Source organism: Agrilus planipennis, unplaced genomic scaffold, assembly GCF_000699045.2.
Source record: "Agrilus planipennis isolate EAB-ADULT unplaced genomic scaffold, Apla_2.0 scaffold6, whole genome shotgun sequence".
NCBI classification, from domain to species: Eukaryota; Metazoa; Arthropoda; class Insecta; order Coleoptera; family Buprestidae; genus Agrilus; species Agrilus planipennis.
Genome location: NW_020439302.1, coordinates 2,115,175 through 2,137,032, shown reverse-complemented (window position 1 = coordinate 2,137,032; position 21,858 = coordinate 2,115,175). Strand labels below are relative to the sequence as shown.

General features: G+C 33.5%; 2 protein-coding genes and 1 long non-coding RNA gene across 4 annotated transcripts in view; 2 read left to right on the top strand and 1 right to left on the bottom strand.

The window, feature by feature from the left end:
- The first annotated feature begins 54 nt into the window (after positions 1-54).
- LOC108744066 (sperm-associated antigen 6-like) lies at positions 55-20,384 on the top strand. Its single transcript, XM_018479666.2, has 7 exons — positions 55-338; positions 396-553; positions 611-742; positions 1,210-1,489; positions 2,821-3,084; positions 3,815-4,164; positions 18,268-20,384. Exons 1-7 carry the CDS (start codon positions 209-211, stop codon positions 18,499-18,501), a joined length of 1,548 nt encoding a protein of 515 aa, XP_018335168.1. The 5' UTR covers positions 55-208; the 3' UTR covers positions 18,502-20,384.
- LOC112905631 lies at positions 5,772-6,569 on the top strand. Its single transcript, XR_003231917.1, has 2 exons — positions 5,772-5,923; positions 6,083-6,569. It is a non-coding gene; the product is annotated as an uncharacterized LOC112905631 (long non-coding RNA).
- An 85-nt stretch (positions 20,385-20,469) lies between the features above and the next one.
- The window catches only part of LOC108732357 (uncharacterized protein MAL8P1.12), a 27,206-nt gene continuing 25,817 nt past the window's right edge, over positions 20,470-21,858 (bottom strand). For both annotated transcript variants that reach the window (XM_025978391.1, XM_025978390.1), the window contains exon 8: positions 20,470-21,437. In XM_025978391.1, the coding sequence (XP_025834176.1) occupies positions 20,752-21,437 (686 nt within the window). In that variant the 3' untranslated portion in view covers positions 20,470-20,751. The remainder of the gene's footprint in view (positions 21,438-21,858) is intronic.

Sequence of the window (21,858 nt, the reverse complement as noted above, 5' to 3'; positions counted from 1 at the left end):
ATAAATTGGTTGCTGTAGTGGCTCTTTAACCGAAAGGCGGGAGCAATTGTTTTATTTCAATAAATAGATACATTTGCCATTTTATTTTTGATACTGCCACAACATTGTTATTATACTATTTTTATCAAAACTGAATGAGCTTTACCATAAATATTTTATTACCATGGAAATATTATTAATTTGATAGAAATAGAATATTTTAGTCAGAATGACGGCCCGTGCAGTTTATCAAGTTTTTGATCAATATCAGAAAAGTAGACTCAATTTTGCACAAACTGTTGGCGATTTAGCCCTGAGACCAGTCAACATTCAGTACTTAATAGACGCAGGGGCCCTTTGTAAGTCATTTTCACATACACGTTATAAAATTAACTGACCTTTGTAATCAATTTAAGCTCTTCTTTATCATCTTTTGTCTGATATTTGTATTCAAATTCAAAACGCGGCTGCAATAGCAGTTGGAAGAATAATTCATCATGATGCTAAAGCGGGTTGCACTGTTTTAAATATGGGCTACGTTCCGGTATTACTGAAGGATATAGAGAAGAAAAATGTGAAAATACTACATTTACTGAATGTTTGAAAAAAGTCAACGTTTTTTTGCTTTTAGAAACATTACAAGAAATCGGCACTGTTTGTGCTTAGGTCACTTTGCAAACACAGCGCAGAACATGCAGAAGCAGTATTGAACAGTGGGGGATTAGAAGCGTTTATCATTTGTTTGGACGATTTTGAACCCACGGTACGGCAACCACTATTTTACATTTAACTCACATACAGGGCGTACTAATTTTAATTGAAATAAAAATACTTAACGATATGAGCATAAAACAAAAGACATACTATTTTTGAGTCTAGAATAATAAATAAGCTGAGACAATACAATTGAACTAATTTTAAGTTTGTTGCGTTTTTATAATAAACATTGTAGTAATAAAATGAATATTAAAAATTTAAAAGCAGAAAACGATATTTTTGCATCAATGAATCATGGAAGACACCAATAAAAGGGTGTCTTGATTAAGTCGTAATTTAATCGCGATTAAATAGAATTAAAAATTAATTAGGAGCCTTTAAAAGACTTATTCATCGGGCCCCAAGTGTCCGAGGTCCGCCATTGATTTTAATTAATGCATTAGGAATTAGGAATACGAGTGTAATCCTTGATTAAAGAAGTTAAATAAGTTTTCGATTTTGATGATTTAACAGGTAAAGGAAGCTGCCATTTGGGCCATTGGCTACGCTGCTAGGCACACTCAGGCTCTTGCCCAAAGGATTGTAGATGCGGGTGCAATACCTCTGATTGTTTTGTGTCTACAAGAACCCGAATTATATTTGAAGCAAGTGGCAACTAGCGCCTTAAATGACATTGCAAAACATAGCGTCAATTTGGCACAGAATATCGTGGATGCTGGGGCTTTAGCTTATCTATCAAAATCCCTGAATAATCAAGACGAAAAACTCAAAAAACAAATTCTACAATGTCTAAGTACTTATTTAATTACTAATTACTTTCCTTCCTTGTCGTTTCAATCAAAACCATTTTCATTTATTAAAACGCTGGTGGAAACAAATTTGAAGGACCTAAGGTTAATCTATTTTTCCATCATCATCATCATCATCATAAGGTCATCAGTCCTTAGACTGGTTGGACACGTACCTCCACTCTTTCCTATCCTGAGCTAAACTTCGCATTTCCCTAAAACTAGAACAACCCACATCCTTAACTATTTGCGAACAGTAATCTAATCTAGGTCTACCTCTACCCCTCCTAACTCCTGTTTCTACCTCTAATATGTCTCTGACTAGACCTTCATGCCTGAGAAGGTGTCCTACCAACCTATCTCGCCTATTTTTTATTGACTTCCATAGAGTCCTCTGTTCTCCTATTCTTTCCAATACCTCTTCATTTCTAACCTTTTCTACCCACGATATCCTCATCATCCGCCTATAACACCACATTTCGAACGCTTCTAACCTTTTCCGCCGCTCCCACTGTCCATGTTTCACACCCGTACAACGCCGTGCTCCAAACATACACCTTCAACAAACTTTTTCGAATTTCTAAATTCTAAATTCGCGAGCATAGAAGTGACTTATATTTATTCAAGGCGACTCGACCCTAAGCTATCCTCTGCTTTATATCCCTACTACTCCTTCCATCCTGACTTATCTAACTTCCTAGGTATCTAAAATCAGCCACTTCTTCTAATTTTTCGTCTCCTATCTTTATATTCGCTCTTTCCCTACTTTTTCTTCCCTTGCATATCAGTATTTTAGTTTTACTTTTATTTATTTTCATACAGTACTGATCTGTCAGTACCACTTCCATTTTATTTAAAGCTAAATCTATTTTTCCAATAATATAATATTTGCTATTACTAAGAGACAACTATCTCGTTTCTTTTTTCTACTTATGCCACAAACTTTATGGAAATTGACTAGAACCCTACCCTGAAGAAGCTCTAAACTTGAGAGCGAAACGTCGGTTACGGTTTCATGGTCACAGCAAACCTTACACCATTACAGATAGGATTTATGTTTCTTAAAAGTTTACTAAGTTTTTAATCTCACTTAATCAACAACAACAAAAAATAAAATATAAGAATTAGTTCAGGAATTGCGTTAAATTTAAATCATTTACCCAAAGACCGATAGTTTAATTTCATATTTATTGTAACGCCTAGAACCCCCTTTGGCATAGACAGAGGGACTAGTAGCAATTTCAATTCCTCCCCTATTATTTTCAAGCATTGCTTCTCCTTGACCCTTTAATAGCACGGCCTGTTTGTTTTCTGTTCGTTAAATTAATTATTTAAGGTTCGATCGCCAAACATTCGAACGAACTGGCCGAGTTTGTCGTTGAAGCAGAAGTATTCCCGAACGTGCTACTGCTTTTTGCACACAGTTGCCCCGCTATACGAAAAAATGCAACCACATTGGTAAGAGAAATTGTGAAACATTCACTAGAATTGGCCCAGTTGATTGTAAACACCGGAGGCGTCGGGGCCTTAATGGAGGTACTGAAGTTTGAAAGCGAGGAGTCTAAAGTACCAATAATTATGGCACTTGGATACATCGCAGGTGTCACAATTTTATTTATTTTAGACTAAATGAATAGAAATAAAAGCAATTCTTTTTGGGAAAAAGAAGGATAACCGAAACGAATATTAGAATTCATATTTTACCAAAATAAACATGAAATTTAAGGTCTAAAGTGTAACATGTTGTGGGAACACAAGCTTTTAATTAGTAGTTTTTATCAGATCATTTCTAGAAAACTGCTTTCCGTTTTATACTATGGAAATTCGAGAATAGTTATTTTAAACTTTCATCCGTCTTATGTTGTTTAAATCTTTCATCAAGCTTCTGCTTGGTTTGTCCAACGTATAACTTATTGTGGAACAAAGCATTTTGATGTTATTATCACAAGTGGTGATAGAAATCGGCGAAAGCGTAATTTTACCGAAACAGTATTAAATTAATGTTGAAGTTTCGCCAAAAAGTTAACTTAGGTAGAATTGACGAACTAATGTGGTATTTGCCAGTGTTCTAATTTACCTTTGCACATGTAAATTATAGACTACTTCACATAAAAGTTTAAGTAGTTTTTATCAGATTATTTTAAGAAGATATTTTTTTGTATTGGATTGATATTTTTTGTTGAGAAGTCGCATATCGATTAGTGGAAAAGACTAATAATAAGGATTTCAAAAACGTATTTTTGATTATTTTGATATCTTTAGAGATGTTTCAAAAACATGTTTCTTTTCAATGGTGGAGGCATTTTTTGACAATCCTTTTTGAAATACAGGTCATTCGGACCAGTTAGCATTAACGGTGTTGGGATGCGAAGGTATTGCCGAATTAACGAAAATATTGTACACTGTCGAGGACGAGGCAACTCAAATCGTGGCAGCATGGACTTTGGGACAAGTGGGCAAACACGGTCCTGAACATTCGAAGGAAGTTGCAGCAGCGAATGCCTTTCCTCGTTTGTTGGAACTGTATATGGATCCAAATTCATCGGAAGACTTAAAATTGAAATGCAAGACAACATTGAAACAGTGCTTGCAAAAATGTCTGTACCTGTCTGCTTTGGAACCTCTGCTTTACAACGCGCCTCCGGATATTCTCAAGTATATTCTTGGCCAGTATTCAAAGGTAAATTTCGTACAAAAATATTTTCTTCATCATCATCATAAGGTCGTCAGTAAGTCCTCGGACACGCACCTCCACTGTTTCCTATTCTGAGCTAATCTTCGCATTTCCCCAAAACTAGAACATCCCACATCTTCAACTATTTGAGAACACTAATCCAATCTACGTCTATCTCTACTCCTTTTAACTCCTGTTTCTGCCTCTAATATGTCTATGACTAGACCTGCATGCCTGAGAAGGTCTCCTACCAACCTATCTCGCCTACTTCTTATTGACTTGTATACAGTCCTCTGTTCTCCTATTCCTTATAATACCTCTTCATTTCAAAACCTTCTCCATCCACGCTATCCTAATCATTCGCCTATAACACCACATTTCGAACGCTTCTAACCTCTTTTCCGCGCGCTCACAGTCCATGTTTCGCACCCGTACAGCGCCACGCTCCAAACGTACACTCTTAACAATATCTTTCGAATTTCTAAATTCTAATTTAGTAAAAAATTAATACGGAGTTTTACGATTGTTTTGATCGACAATTCACATTAAGATATTTGACTATCAAATAATAACTTCTTGTTAAATAATTTGTACGATAATTTTAAACTATGATACTAGTTATAAACAGTTAGTACCAAATTTGTTGTGAGTACACGTGTATAAAAATACCCACACAAATAGTTAACGTTTCAATAACGTTTAAATCGACTTTTTTATTAAATAATATTTGCATTTCCCTTCCGTTCACCCTTAAATGCAACCCATAAAACAATTGTATTAATTAAATTTACCATACAACTATTTATTACAAAATCTCGTACATTTACAGCACACATTATCGTGTTTCTTTTATACAGTATATTTATATTATATGGTACAAAAAATTGGTGATTTTACGCCTTAAATATATATCGTAGGATAATAATATTATATTATGTAACAGTATACGTATTACGCACCAATGGAAGAAAATGCGACGTTTCCTCTTAGGTGTGTGTGAGTTGACACCCGTGCAACCCCCCAAGGGTGGGCGTCGAACTTTCTCCCCGTGACCCGTATACAAATTTTTATCGTACCCCTGATTTCAGGAATTTTATTGCAATGTATTTATTTAAGCTCAAATGCAGAAATACATTAGTAGATTGCGGCATTTTGAAAAAATTCACAAATAACTCGGAACAGGGAGCTATCTACTAATTTATTTCGAAATTCAGTATCTGAATCTAACATACATGCATATATACATATAGACTGCAGATTTTCCGCGGAACTTTTCATACAAAAGTAATGTAGAAAGATATAAATAAGCTATAACAAAGTTATTTCAAGAATTCGTAAGTAAATTCAAGGTGCAATACATACATTTTTAAACGTACATACAATTTAGACATCTTTTAGAAGTGAGTTAGTTTAATATGAAGTATTAGTCTGAAAATTCGCTTCTGAATTTTTTACCCACTACACACTACCTCAAATTAATGAGGGAAAAATTGTCGCTGTTGTCACATCCCCGCCGGGAATCGAACCCGGGACCTTTGGACTACGAGTAGTTTTGGTGCGTAAAGCCAAAGGTCCCGGGTTCGATTCCCGGCGGGGCTGTGACAACAGCAACAATTTTTTCCTCATTAATTTGACGTAGTGTGTAGTGGGTAAAAAATTCAGAAACGAATTTCAGAATAATATTTCACATACATTTTTTATGTGTTTGCAACTAAGAATTTTAAGCGATGTGTGATAAAAAATACGTACTTATGTCCAATTTGAGGTGAAANATTTTTCCCTCATTAATTTGAGGTAGTGTGTAGTGGGTAAAAAATTCAGAAACGAATTTCAGAATAATATTTCACATACATTTTTTATGTGTTTGCAACTAAGAATTTTAAGCGATGTGTGATAAAAAATACGTACTTATGTCCAATTTGAGGTGAAATTATAATTAGGTACAAATTAAATATTAACACACCATTAAAACTGATTGCATTCTTTTGTTTAAATTATAAAAAAAATAAGACATTATTTCTTTGTAATTTTTAATATTAATCAACAAGGGTAGATATAGGTTAGGCAACAATTCTGTAACGTATTTAATTCGTGCAAATATTTGTCACTTGATTCGTTATTTTATTACTTAATAATGTAAACACATTTTTTAATAACAATAAGCAAATTTGTTTTCCTAAAACATGTCGAAATAGTTGTGTGTGATAACGCGGTCATACAATTAATGTGCCAGTAATGCCTGATACTAAAATTGAAAAATATGCGATTAATATCGTTTCAGACATCACAAAAACCAAAAATATTCCTTGTAAACTTGTGATATAAAAATCTCCCGTTAAATATGTTCAGCGACATTAATTTTTGGATATTATTTTAGCCAGTTGAAAATCTATAGATAGTCGGGCGATTAAAGACTAATAATAAGGATTTCAAAAACGTATTTTTGATTATTTTGATATCTTTANTGATTCTAACTTATTTTAATATGTGTACAAAAGTTGTACCTAAATTAAATCCGTATTTTCGGCTTTATTTTAAACGGATTACAATCTTGCTAAAACATTATTTAGAAAACCAGATTTACCAGAGATTCTAATTATAACGAAAACTTTTTTGAATTACGAAAAATATAGATATATGTACATGCATATACCTATTTCAAATTCTGTAACATCTGTAAATCAAACAGAAAAAATAAATAAATACAAGTAAAATATGCTTTTTACACAGTATTACCGACTACAAAATTATCCTGATGTAACGGATTTTATGTGTAGACTTTTGGAAATAAATTTTCTATTTTATTCATCGACTTAATGAACTTATCTAAAAAGTTAGGTATTTTCTTGTGTTTAATGATTCTTATTTTTGCTATTTTGAATATGACTACCGTTTAAAAAATTTTGTATATTGGGTAACGATTAAACTTAAAAATGCCCTTTGTTTTCCAGTTACGTTTAAGAAATACTGTATTAATTACGTAAAACTAATTTTAATTTTTGAGCGTTTTTGGTTATTTTAAAATTTAGATCGAATATTTTTTGAATTTTAATATCGCAATATCGTTTTAGAATCAATAAAGTCTAAAAATTCTATCAAATATGTGATTGTAGCTGTCCTAATTGCAAAAATAGAAATATTAATTGATAATCGTTATTGTATGCAATCAGATTCAATGACGTCACCACAAATACGTACATACTTACATTTTAAATTGTAATTAATTACCAATCGTGCTATATGCATTTGTACACATACGCAGTTCGTACTGAGGGAAAATTTAATGGATTTACTTATCATTGATTACTGTTAACTTTATTTATCAAAAGTGAAAAATTACAGAATAAAGAAAGGACATAAACAGAATTTACGATTACATGTATGTTGTTGTTGTTGTTTTTTAATTTTAAATAAATCGTAAAAGTTCCATTTTTTGATACTAAGTTGAATCTATAAATAAAAACGAATTTGGAAAGCACTAGTAGGTGTGTCAAAAAGTTGTAAAATTTACTTTTTGTTTCTTATATCAACGGCGTCATCATCATCATTGCAGCGGTTGTAAAGTCACTTACATTTATTATAATTATTCTTATTACGAAAAAAGCATAATCTCAAAATGTTATAAGCTCTTTTTACANGCGTTTTATACGTTAGTTGTTATGTTGGCGTGAACACCACGTGTTTCGTCCAAGTTCAAACACTTATTACACCGGACTCCGTCTTCGCATCACGCCTTCACGTTTGTCCGTCGAAACTTTTATTACTTCGTTCGTTCATTCATTAATAATTCGTACAGCGGAATGAATCAGTCGATCGGTCGGTCGGTTCGATTATGAAAAGACGCGGCTGTTCGAGAAGGATCGTAAAAAATTAAGGATTAAGGACGTTGTTATTATTATTTTCGCGATCGTACCTGTGTACAGGATTTTTTACGATGTATTTACGCTATGCGCGCGGCTATTTTTGAATAATGAAAATATGTCGCTAAAAATAACTGGCGTCTCCTATTTTTTTAATAAAATATTATTCAGTCGAGACTTTTCGGCCGATGGCTTCGTACCACTAGGTATTTAAGAAGGTCGTAATAAACCTTGTAATTGTCGTCGTAGAACTTGCTGGCACCGACTACTGTTGGGCACAGGTCTCGTTGTCTCGTTTCCTTCTGGAAATGACATTTATCTGGCAGTGGAAAATCTTTCTGCAGAAACCTTCTAAAATCGGCCAGTTCTAGGGCTTCTTCTAACTGCTTTTGCCTTTTGGTTTTCACCTGTTCACTGTCCACGACGCAGACATTCAGTTTTATTGCTCTTCTAGTAGCATCCTTCGGAGGTCCTTTGGGGTACAATCTTTCTTCCGACTTCCTGTAATATTCCTGTTGTTCCTCTCTATCCAAATCGAACGCATTCATCTGATAGAAGTTGCTTTTGGTGCCATGATCGAGACCGAGGGGTTTCTTGATACGCGAGCCGCAAACTTCGAGGTTTAACGGTGACGATTCTGAATTTTTTGTACGCACCTTTCCCGAATGATTGCTGCCGGTTTTTTGCATTTTATTCCCGCAAAATGGGGACAAATTCGCGATTGCCTACCACACCATCGTCACGGGACACGACTGTTGACAACAAGCGTCGTATTTATTTTCTGTTCTTGTCCCAATCGATACGGCGCCATAGCGCCTGTATTAGATTTTTATTTTAATCTTGCGTGAAAAAAAATGTAGATAATATTAAAATCAAAATATCTATTACGAAATGAAAGTAAATAATTGTTCTTTTTTTTTTGCTATTTTTGGACAGCGTAGTATTAAAAGAGATCAATAAATTTAAGTCTTCTTGTAGCAAAAATTTGAAAATGCATTCATTCCGGCACGTACTTAAACATTTTAATTAAATATGTATTAACATACGTCGTACCACGTAACACAGAAGAAACTTATTTACACATACAAATGTACGTAAAGCACTTTTTGTGTTGCGAAAACATGTTTATTAGATAGATTGCGATTTACGTTATTTTGGCAGAGAACGCAAAAGAGACAGGTAAATAATGGAAAAAAGAAAAATATTCGCAGTTCTAATAAGTAATTCAACAGGTAATAAAAAAAAACATGAACGTATTTCGTTATTTATCGTAGTTTGCCATGATTTAAGGACGAAATATGTTAGGTATCTAGTCTACGCTGTTTTCAAAGCCGACCGTGACCTACATCATCATGTGCTTTATTACAGTTTTAACGTACATACATACACATGTTTTAATGCACATACATTCACGTTATTCTTTTTTTTTTTTTAAATTAATATCCTTCACGTGGACTACTTACGTCATTGGTGTCTGCGATTTTCTTGGATTCCTTTATAAGGCTACCAACAATAACGAACAAGCGATTCTAGATTCTATTGACAGTCATTTGTTATTGCAAAAAAAAAACATCGAAGAAAAAAATGACTACGACGACTTTTGTTGTTGAGTTGATCCCGCGCCCTACTTATTTATTTCCGGCTTTCCCAGTTCATATTCTTCTTCTGCTTCTGCTCGATTACATCTTTATACTTATGTTAAGTACGAATTATATACAATAATAAGCAAGCATTTTGTGCTATTCCGATTCGCCGTCGTGTTTGATGACGTTGTAGTTTGACTTTTTCGACTTGAGCATCCTGAGGAAGGATCCCAGTGCGAATATGGACCTTCTGTGTTTCTGAAATATTTCGGAATACAGAGTCTCGCGCAGCATCTTCCTGTCCAGGTCGGTGCTTTTCATGTGGGCTATCGTTTTACATTTGCAATCCATTGTTAGCGTCATTTGGACTTTCAACAGACAGTTTCCTTTGTCGCACTTTCACTTGTTCTATATATGTTTTTGTCTACCACGACGCACTCTTTGATAATGGCAGTAAGTAGGTGACGAACTTCCAATAACAAAAGCACCCTATCGACGAAAAAGACACTATCACAGCAGAGGTTTCAGTTCGACTAACTAATTGATGATGATATTTCTGGAAGCTGGTTCTTTTGGTGGTGGCTTGGTGAAGAGAGAAGGTGATAAGGCGACTGGCAACAAGGCAACTGGATCTTCTTCTTCTGTCTACGTTTCTTATTGTGATACTTGCTAACTGATCACTATTACGTACAATAGGTATACTACAACAATGTTACTAGAGTCGAAGGCAGTAGTTCCGTCAAAAATAGCGGCGATGTTTAAGGATTCGCGTTTTATACGTTAGTTGTTATGTTGGCGTGAACACCACGTGTTTCGTCCAAGTTCAAACACTTATTTTTATTTATTTTAGACTAAATGAATAGAAATAANCGTTCGTTCATTCATTAATAATTCGTACAGCGGAATGAATCAGTCGATCGGTCGGTCGGTTCGATTATGAAAAGACGCGGCTGTTCGAGAAGGATCGTAAAAAATTAAGGATTAAGGACGTTGTTATTATTATTTTCGCGATCGTACCTGTGTACAGGATTTTTTACGATGTATTTACGCTATGCGCGCGGCTATTTTTGAATAATGAAAATATGTCGCTAAAAATAACTGGCGTCTCCTATTTTTTTAATAAAATATTATTCAGTCGAGACTTTTCGGCCGATGGCTTCGTACCACTAGGTATTTAAGAAGGTCGTAATAAACCTTGTAATTGTCGTCGTAGAACTTGCTGGCACCGACTACTGTTGGGCACAGGTCTCGTTGTCTCGTTTCCTTCTGGAAATGACATTTATCTGGCAGTGGAAAATCTTTCTGCAGAAACCTTCTAAAATCGGCCAGTTCTAGGGCTTCTTCTAACTGCTTTTGCCTTTTGGTTTTCACCTGTTCACTGTCCACGACGCAGACATTCAGTTTTATTGCTCTTCTAGTAGCATCCTTCGGAGGTCCTTTGGGGTACAATCTTTCTTCCGACTTCCTGTAATATTCCTGTTGTTCCTCTCTATCCAAATCGAACGCATTCATCTGATAGAAGTTGCTTTTGGTGCCATGATAGAGACCGAGGGGTTTCTTGATACGCGAGCCGCAAACTTCGAGGTTTAACGGTGACGATTCTGAATTTTTTGTACGCACCTTTCCCGAATGATTGCTGCCGGTTTTTTGCATTTTATTCCCGCAAAATGGGGACAAATTCGCGATTGCCTACCACACCATCGTCACGGGACACGACTGTTGACAACAAGCGTCGTATTTATTTTCTGTTCTTGTCCCAATCGATACGGCGCCATAGCGCCGTCTCTATGTTTTTGTTGGCGGATCAATAGGTCATTTCGGTTGTGCTGGAATTTTTGAAAGACGGGAATTCTTTTGGGAGTTCCTTTGTTCCTTTTCTTTTTTTGGAATTAACAATCTACATATTGGCTCCAACATGCACGACACATAGGCTTGGTATAATAATAGAGTGAATATACAGTATTAACCGAAAAAAATTAACCTGCCGACGAGACGACTTAGTATCTACTATAAAAGGCAGATTTGTTTTATTCAAACAAATTGATTTTATCGTAAATTGTTTTATATTCATTGTAAAATTTATTTCAATGATAGTTTTATCAGTGTTTGCTGTATTTCATCTGTTTTTTTATCTTGACTAATGAAATTTAACTGATTTTATACCTTTTTCTATTCCCCAAAAAACACTACCTATACCATTAGATTCTTTGCGTAATTCTAAGAAACTTTTTCCTTTTCTGTTTTTTGATGCGATGCGTAACAATTGAGTTATTAACAGTTGAAAATGAATACTTTTGACCAATCATAGCGCGCATTCGTTGCTGCAAGTAAAAACAAGTGAATCTCTGCAGACAATTGCTACTACTTCTAGTTGCAGCAAAGAATACGCGCTGAAGCGATTCGCCAATAACTCGCTTGATATCCATCCAATTGAAAAACTTCAAAGGAAAATGCTTCTTAGAATTTTGAAAGGAATCGACTCGTCGACCTTCTTTTACAATTGTTCACACCGATTTGACTCTAAATCGTACTATAGAGCAGTACATAACGTAAATTGTTTTACAAGATGCTGTCGATATTTATTGTTAATCATGACAATATGTAAAATTTATACGCAACTATAATGGTAAATCACTTCGCCACATATGGGCTACAAATACGTAGCTTATTTATATGTATGTTAGGTATGCAAGATACATTAAACACACATTAACGTTTAATTAAATTATACCTATTTATAATCGAATGCATGTAATCAATGGAATGCTAAACAAAAACGTTAAAGGCAAAGTTGACTTTATTTTCGAATTCCGAGAATAAAACAGTTTTTATGTGGATTTTCTCTAAGGCGCATATTAAAATTTAAAAAAAAAACTTATTCTAAAGTTTTTCAAACAAATGTCAATGTAATTTTATATTTGTATGATTCATATACTACTGCGAAAACATACATAGTCGAATATAATAGTCTTGGTATACTTCGATATTTAACTAAATGTTTCCACAAATTTTAAATTAAAAGGGTTGCTAATGATAGACGTAAACATACATACATAGGTAGATATGCATGTTTGTGATTTAGTTAAAAAGTTTTACGTCTATATTTTATGGAATGTTTATTCGGTAATTTATAAAATGTTCTTAAAAATAGTAGCTGACTTAATTATTAACGATAAAGTCGATGTTAATGTTAACACAAGCCAGTTTAAGGTCACGAAGGGTACTTACATGTCGATAACTGCTTTTTTAGACAATGGAAAACTACTTGTTTTGGTGTTTGTAATAATTCTGATGGAACATGATACGTATTTAATTAGGGAGCGCATATCGTTCGCACATATAAGGCCCGTATTTAGGCCGACACTAAAATTTTATGGGGTGAGAACTATGAAAACAACAAGAAGTGCGTGTTGGTCTTTGTATAGTGGATAATACCCCATATAGTACATGTGACACGACACAAACCTGAGCTTCCACAAACAGTATCTTAAAGTCCTTAATACGCCCCTGATACCGTTTCTAATATGTCTCTAATCATGTCTCCTGTTTCACCACTTTCTCATTGACCTGATTCAAATACCTCATTACCCCTAACCTTTTCTATCAGAGGCATTTTCATCATTTTAAAGTAATTATTGATAACACTTCTTATGTCTATATTGTATCACAAATATTATTGTCTATTCTTTATGTAAATAATCTATCCATTCATTTTATAACTACTGCCTATTTCCCTCGATCAGTTTCGGTTAATTGTTTCTGATTTTAATTAGTAAATAATGCAGAATCTCATTAATCGTGGGTAAATACCAATTTCTACATTGTTACATTCAGACAGTGATAATTAGAAAGAAAGTCTAATTTAGTTTATATAGTTATTCAGTATATTGATGTTTCAGTTGCATGATTGTACAAAATTAATGTACAAGTTGCATGCTGAATGTAATTTCCGTATAAGTAATCAAATTTAACTAAGTTTGTACCTGTCTTTATTCCCAGATATACACAACGTCCCAAAAAAATATCCCATTAGATTATGAAATTTGACAATGTTTTTTACTTTTTCGTATTTTAATGCGATGCGTAAAAACCGAATTATTAACGATTAAAAATTAAAAACTGTTATCCAGTTAGACTGCGCTTCTCTTGCAGCAGCTAGAAGCAAGCAACTCTGTTACTTAAGCTACGCCTACTTCCGGTTGCAGCAAAGAAGATGCATTGCGATTGGTTGTTATCCGAATTTTTAATTGTTAATACCTCGACTGTTATCCATCCAATCAAAAAACTGTAAAGGAAAATGTTTCTTAGAATTTCACAAAGAATCAAATGGTTGACCCGCATTTAAAAATGTAATTCTCTTTATCGAACTGAATGTAGGTATAGAATTTTTAATGTTAATCGTTGTGACACACGATTCAGTAATAAAATACTGGATACTTTTCATGTTGATAATGCAATAGGTTAATGAAAATGAACTAGGTATGTATAGGTATAAAAATTGATGTCAATAGAAAAATTAGAACCAGGCACGAAATCTATTATGTGAGACAAAAGATAACAATCTAATTTATTCCTATTATTATTGTAATTATCATACACAACTTTTATTAGTACCTATGTACTATCAAAAAATACAAAAATTAATTGTGTTGTTAGAACAAAAGAAAAAGATTCAGATTTCAGTTTTCATATTATTAATTATTATTCATAAGCCCTTTTCGAATATTTTATAGTAAAGTACTGCTTTCATTAATCATTTATGACATGATTAGTGAAGCCAATACATCATTTTTAAAAAAAATTTTTTTTAATTATAATAGCGTATGGAAAATCGAACATTTTCTTGAAAATAACAAAAAAATATTTCAAACTCGTACACGTCCGTCATTGTGTTTATTACCCCATTAATTTTGATTAGATCTAGAGACCGTTTGCTACTATAAAGGTGTATGGTGGTGCATGATGGTTAGTATTAAAGGAGGTCGAACTATAATTTATGAGGTCAATTAATTCATTAAACGAACAAGTATTGAGTGTGTTGTTCTTGAAAGTTTCAAATACCTTTTTCTTTACAACTCATTCTAAAGTTTTCCATTGCGATCGTTTTTTATCCTGTTCAACATCTGACGATCTTTGACTGATCGTAAATAAATTGGAAGGAAGTTGTGTTTTTCTCGGTTAATTTGTTGATCTGACACTTAAAAGGGAGCGTTAGTAAAGTTTATAAACCCAAAAAAAAAAAAAATAGAAAGATAAAAAGTTGAAAATAACTCTCAAATTGAAAAATAAAAATCATGGTCATTGAAAATAAAAAATAAAGTTTCTTTGAAATTTTCATTTTAAAATACCACGTTGGTCTAAGAGGGGGTCCAACGAGGACGGGGGTGGTCAAAAAGTGGTTAAAAAAGAGTCATTTGGTTCATGGATTGTTTTTTGGGAACTATTTGAATGAAAGGGCTCCGCTATATGTTTTTATATATTTCACAATCGAGATCCGACCGATATCAGTATTAAAATTTTCTTTTACAAACGCGAACTGATGCGACGATAATTTAAACTTTTCAAGAACGTTTCATAAGTACTGAGTAATAGATTTTCTATGAATTTTCAAAATTCTGCATTGTTCTCGAACAAAATTGTACGAAAAACAACATCAAAACATATAACAGCTTCGGAAATTGTATATATATATCACACAATATCTGGAATTAAATTGTTTATAAAATAAATAATTTTCTTTTGTGAAGCGATGGTGTCGAAAAAAGTATTTCAAACATATCCTTTTTCGGTGAAGTGCTTCTCTGCGGCAACAATTGGTGTTTTAATATCATCTATTATTAGGAGTAATTGTAAGAAGTTTACTATGTTATTATATTCAGAACGCTCTTGGTTACAAAATAGGCATTCCAAGCGTATAAATAGATATAAACGTATTTAAATTCAAGTAGGATTTACCGAAAATATCGCACATTCATATAGACATGCGTGTACATAAGTGTATCGCTTCTTTTACGCATATTCATTGCGTAAACATACTGTTTTTAAAAGCGTTTATAAGTTTGTAAAACAGCATGCATCAAGTCGTTGTTGCTCATACAAGAAATTGCATGACTTAGTCAGCGTTCACCTTCGGTTAGAAATTCCATTTTTGTATAGAAAATGACTTTAGGGGAGGGGGCAGATATGACAACGCTGAGATTTAAGGGATACCAAGACAACAACAGGGCGGTTTCGTCGCCTATTCTGACAAAACAATTGCAATGAAAGGCACGGGTTCAAATGTCTAAATTCGGATGGATGTTTGTTGCATATGGACTTATATTCTAATGCAGTGATTCCGAACCTGGGGGTAAATCAATTATTATATGGGGGAGGGTAACAAAGAACCTAGTAATTACGACCTAAAATACGTAACGATGTGCAATTTGTGATTATTAAAAATATTTGTATTTGCTTGTTTTGTTTGTGTTGATAACATTTTGAGGTCAGGGTAAAATTAGTTTTCTGAATACGTCACAGGGGTACCAATATTAAAAAGGTTAGGAATCACTGTTCTAATGACATGTAATAACCACTACATATTTAGTGTTAGACGTTTTTAAAGCACATGGATTGTAAAATTATTTAAAATGTGTGTTATACACTTTGGGGAAGAACCACACCGTCCAAATTTGAAATTCTTTTTTAAATCTCGATAACTCTGGATTTATAAAGGGTGCCACCAAAAAATTGCCCAGGAGCGCCAATTAAGAGTGGGACAATTGTCCGATTAATTTATTTTTCCGTTTTTAAAAATAATTTAAATTTACTAATCCTTGATCTATAGCGATTATAGATAATCTATTATTTTCCTACAATCGACTGTTAAATTTAATAGTCGACCTACAAAATAATAAATAAAAATTGCAAATATTTTGCCAAAAAAAGTAATAATTATAATCAGCTGTAGGTAATGTTGAGGCACGTGTGCTAACGCTGAGATAAACTTAAATATGAAAAATAAATCTAATTAAATTTTTGTTGTATTAACCTTTTAGTGGCATATGTATGTACAGTAACTATTTATTTTATTTATTGCAAACTTTTTGGCAGTACGTAATTTTTTTTGATCACATCATACATTATTTTCTTTCAGATTAAAATTTTAAAAAGATACAAATCTACATTAATAAGTTTAGAGCTATTTTAGAATAATTGTTCTGTGAAAGAATAGTTTTTATTGAAGTCATAATGCACAATTATTGATTAGACAGAATTGATAGTTAACAGAAATTGCATCAAGGTTAAATTATTTAAACTTTTATAATTACGTATATATTTTGTTAAATTTGCATGATTGGACAACCAAAAACAATAGCAATAAATAAAGCAACAATTTGAGAAAGTTTAGCGCGTAGTATCTTTCTACGTATTTGGGTAGTTTGCCATGTCTTTTCAAGGAGAATTGTTTAAAAAACTTGTTATTAGTATTTTTCCCGGATTGGAATCAAAACTGATCATGTCAAACGCCTTGAAATGTATCAACTAAATACTATAAGGTCGTGGAGTACGATTTAAAACAACTTTAAGGAAGGAAGTCGGTAAATATTGGAATTAGTCAAGGTGAAGTATATCAATACATAAACACGGTATTTTTTTCAATAGTTAGAGATATGCGTTTATTTTTACAACGGGTCAGTTCAAAACTTTCTATTATTAAATTTGTTGTTCGAAAAATCTTAATATTTCAACACATGATGCACTAAAATTAGAATATACGTTTAATTATAAGCATAAAAGAAAACTGAATTAAACACAGATGGTTATTTTTAAAGAAATCATACCATCGATATATGGTAAATTTCAAATCCCAAACGTATTTTATTTCAACTGTAGACCATATCACCTACTTCTATTACATATAGTAAGTACTCATGGTTAATACAGCGTAAAAGTAGAAAATATTCGTTTAATTCTTAATCGCCTTATTCAAATTACACAATAACGTAAATACAAGCTTAAAATCTGACGTAATACTTATTACGTACCTATAGGTACGTATGTAGAATAATGTTTTACTAAACAAATTAAATATTATTTTGAACACACAAAATCTGATATAAAATGCATATGTATTGCTATTTAATTCCCTAAAAGAGAAATGAGAAGTACCTGTGCACACATACATATGTATACATGTAGTTATATAGAATGTTTATAAAGCTATTGGAAAGTTATCGGTACAGTGAGATTCTGTAAGAAATTCTAAGAAACATTTTTCTTTTCAGTTTTTCGATTGGAAAAGTACCAACCGAGTTATTAACGATCAAAGATTGAAAACCACTGCCCAATCAGAACGCGCCTTCGCTTCTGCAAGTAGCAGCAATCGACTGCTGCGGGCAATTTTTATTTCCGCTTCCACTTGCAGCAAAGAAAGTGTGCGATGATTTGGTGGTTATTTCTATATTTAATCGTTAATAATTCGATTATTATCGGTCCAATCGGAAAACTGTAAAGGAAAATATTTCTTACAATTTTGTAACGAATCTAACAGTACTCGCACTTTTCCTATATCATTAAAATGACTTTTCGTGTATACTTCTATAATTAATTAATACTTATCGTGGTTTTACTTAGTCGGAAAGGCTAGTACAGGTTACTTTAATTATTCATATTGGTCAACACAGGTTCTTCCCAATGATCCTCAAGCGAGACGTTTGTTCGTTACAACCGGAGGACTAAAAAGGGTACAAGAAATAGAAGCAGAACCCGGTTCCACTTTAATGGAATACATCACTATTGTAAATGCTTGCTTTCCTGATGAAATTGTTCGATTTTATTCTCCCGGATATCCCGATACTTTACTTGACCAAGTGGAACAATATTCTCCCCAGGTAGTTATACTATTATTGATTGATTGACCGAAAGTACAACAAAAAGTGAAATAATTATTCGGTTAGGTTGGGTTACGTTTATATTTCATTCAGGAGATCATGGTAGGTGCGGTTAGGTTAAGAATAATTTGGTTTTGTATGTTTAAAGACACGGATAGATTAGATTACACGTCAAGTTACGTTGTTTGAAGACCTGTTATGTTTTAATGATTTTCCTAGTGTATAAGGTGGGTATTATTTTTACTAGTCAAAAGTAATGTTGGGTTATGTCAGGTTAGACAGTATTGGGTTAAGTTAGGTTACGTCAAAACCCTCGGGAACAACGAAGTTTAACATAAACTTACTGTCAAGCAATTGGCAAACGCATAAACACATCGATCACAATCCAAAAAAGGAAATTTAATAATGAACTACATGAGTATTTTCTATCTACATTGGGTAGATTACACGTCAAGTTACGTTATTTGAAGACCTTTTATGTTTTAATGATTTTCCTAGTGTATAAGTAAGGTGGGGATTATTTTTACTAGTCAAAAGTAATGTTGTGTTAGGTTAGGTTAGACAGTATTGGGTTGGGTTAGGTTACGTTAAAACCCCCAGGAACAACGAAGTTTAACATAAACTTACTGTCAAGCAATTGGCAAACGCATAAACACATCGATCACAATCCAAAAAAGGTATTTTAATAATGAACTACATGAGTATTTTCTATCTACATTGGGTAGATTACACGTCAAGTTACGTTATTTGAAGACCTTTTATGTTTTAATGATTTTCCTAGTGTATAAGTAAGGTGGGGATTATTTTTACTAGTCAAAAGTAATGTTGTGTTAGGTTAGGTTAGACAGTATTGGGTTGGGTTAGGTTACGTTAAAACCCCCAGGAACAACGAAGTTTAACATAAACTTACTGTCAAGCAATTGGCAAACGCATAAACACATCGATCACAATCCAAAAAAGGTATTTTAATAATGAACTACATGAGTATTTTCTATCTACATTGGGTAGATTACACGTCAAGTTACGTTATTTGAAGACCTTTTATGTTTTAATGATTTTCCTAGTGTATAAGTAAGGTGGGGATTATTTTTACTAGTCAAAAGTAATGTTGTGTTAGGTTAGGTTAGACAGTATTGGGTTGGGTTAGGTTACGTTAAAACCCCCAGGAACAACGAAGTTTAACATAAACTTACTGTCAAGCAATTGGCAAACGCATAAACACATCGATCACAATCCAAAAAAGGAAATTTAATAATGAACTACATGAGTATTTTCTATCTACATTGGGTAGATTACACGTCAAGTTACGTTATTTGAAGACCTTTTATGTTTTAATGATTTTCCTAGTGTATAAGTAAGGTGGGGATTATTTTTACTAGTCAAAAGTAATGTTGTGTTAGGTTAGGTTAGACAGTATTGGGTTGGGTTAGGTTACGTTAAAACCCCCAGGAACAACGAAGTTTAACATAAACTTACTGTCAAGCAATTGGCAAACGCATAAACACATCGATCACAATCCAAAAAAGGTATTTTAATAATGAACTACATGAGTATTTTCTATCTACATTGAGTAGATTACACGTCAAACTACGATGCTTAAAGACCTGTTACCTTTTAATAATTTTCCTAGTATATAAGTTAAGTGGGGATTATTTTTATAAGTCGAATGCGATTATGGGTTAGGTTACGTCAAAACACCGAGGAACAACGACTTTTAACATAGCCTTACTGTCAAACAATTGACAAACGTATAAATACATTGATATCAATCCATATAAAGGAAATTTAATAAAAAGTATGTACATACCTTAGTATTTTCTAACCACATTGTGTAGATCAGATGTCACACTACGTTGATTGAAGACAGGTTATGTTCTATTGATTTTCCAAGTGTAGAAGTCAGGTTGGGTTCGCTTTTCCAAGTCGAAAGCGAGGTTAGGTTAGGTTGGGTTAGGTTAGGTTAGGTTATGTTATGTCAGACGACAGAGAAACAACAAAGTTTAATATAACTTTACTGTCAAAACAATTGACATAATACGTATAAATACATTCAATCACAATCCTTCTTGGACAGTACCAAAAAAGAAAAACAAAAACAAAAAAGAGAAATCAAATAATAATAAAATAGGTTTGTATGTCGGCATTTTATATCTATATTGCGTAGGGGCTTACTCGTAGGTACAGTCGTATATATAAAAACGATTTAATTTATTAATACTTATCGTATATATATATGTATAAATGCTTATGTATGTATGCATGTAAAAGACAACAAAGCTACAGTTTGGTAGTACGTTCGTGTTTTTTTACGTTTTTGTTAGCGTCAGTCTCTAATAGTTTTGCTTCCCCCCGCGCCTCCTCTTTACTAGAAAGCCCAGTCTGCGTTGGGGGCACAGTGTCGTATATAGAGGGAGGATGCAGGCTCGCGTTGTAATATTTGCTGTCCCTGTATAAGGCCGACGTATTCTTAAGGATTCTTTTTTTAACAGTCGACTCCGATGGTGCATTGTTATTATTGTTGTTGTTGTTGTTGTTGTTCTCTTGTTTGGACAAACTTTCGCAACTGCTACTGTTATTGTTGCTGCTACTGCTGCTGTTGTTGTTGTTGTTCAACGATTTCACGCAACCCGCGCCGTACTTTTGTTGATTTTGGGTGTAAGCTTTAAGATTATTTTTGAGATTTTCCATGAGGGCGTCGGTCGTTGCGGACTTCTCGTCGTAGAACTCCATCAGATATTCGACTACTTCGACGCACTTCTCCAGCCGGATGTCGGAAGTGTTTATCAATTTTTTGCAAAGTATCGGCATCCAAGTAAGTGCCACGTTCACGCTGTTCGACTCCTTTCGCCTGCTAACGTCTACTAAATGTTTGAAGAGATAAGATAACGTCTCCCGATGACACGGACTCAGTTTGTTGATCTCTTGTCTCATCAACTTCGACTTCTCCGGCTCGTTCTGCCTACCTGATATATTAGATCGGTTTTGGTACAAAAAATCGATTTTGGGTACTTTTCACCGCAAAAAATAAATCAAAAATAGTCGATTTTCTAGCCCTTAAATTTTGTTTTAGGGGTTCTTTCAATATTACCTAAGAACCAAAAGGGGTCGGGGACCTTTGGTTTACTTATTTTTGATAACATAGGAACGGGAGAGACCAAATGATGATGATCTTAGCAATATTTATTTTTATTTAATAACAAAATAATTCGAAGTGGTCTGTATTCTGTCGAAACTGCCAGACGCGGGTCGCAATTTCGATCTTTTTGGATCTCATCAGCGCGTCGCAGGCAGCTCCAACTGAACACAGACCAACCTTTACCTGCTGTCTTAACAGCGCGTTTTAGAAAATACTACAAATGCCGCGGTAAACGCCATCTGTAGTAC

Bases quoted from the DNA above. Each gene is read 5' to 3' on its own strand.
- LOC108744066 (XM_018479666.2), top strand. From the start codon at position 209: ATGACGGCCCGTGCAGTTTATCAAGTTTTTGATCAATATCAGAAAAGT. The intron at 3,085-3,814 runs GTGTCACAATTT...TTTGAAATACAG, and splicing joins GGCACTTGGATACATCGCAG to GTCATTCGGACCAGTTAGCA. The intron at 4,165-18,267 runs GTAAATTTCGTA...TGGTCAACACAG, and splicing joins TTCTTGGCCAGTATTCAAAG to GTTCTTCCCAATGATCCTCA.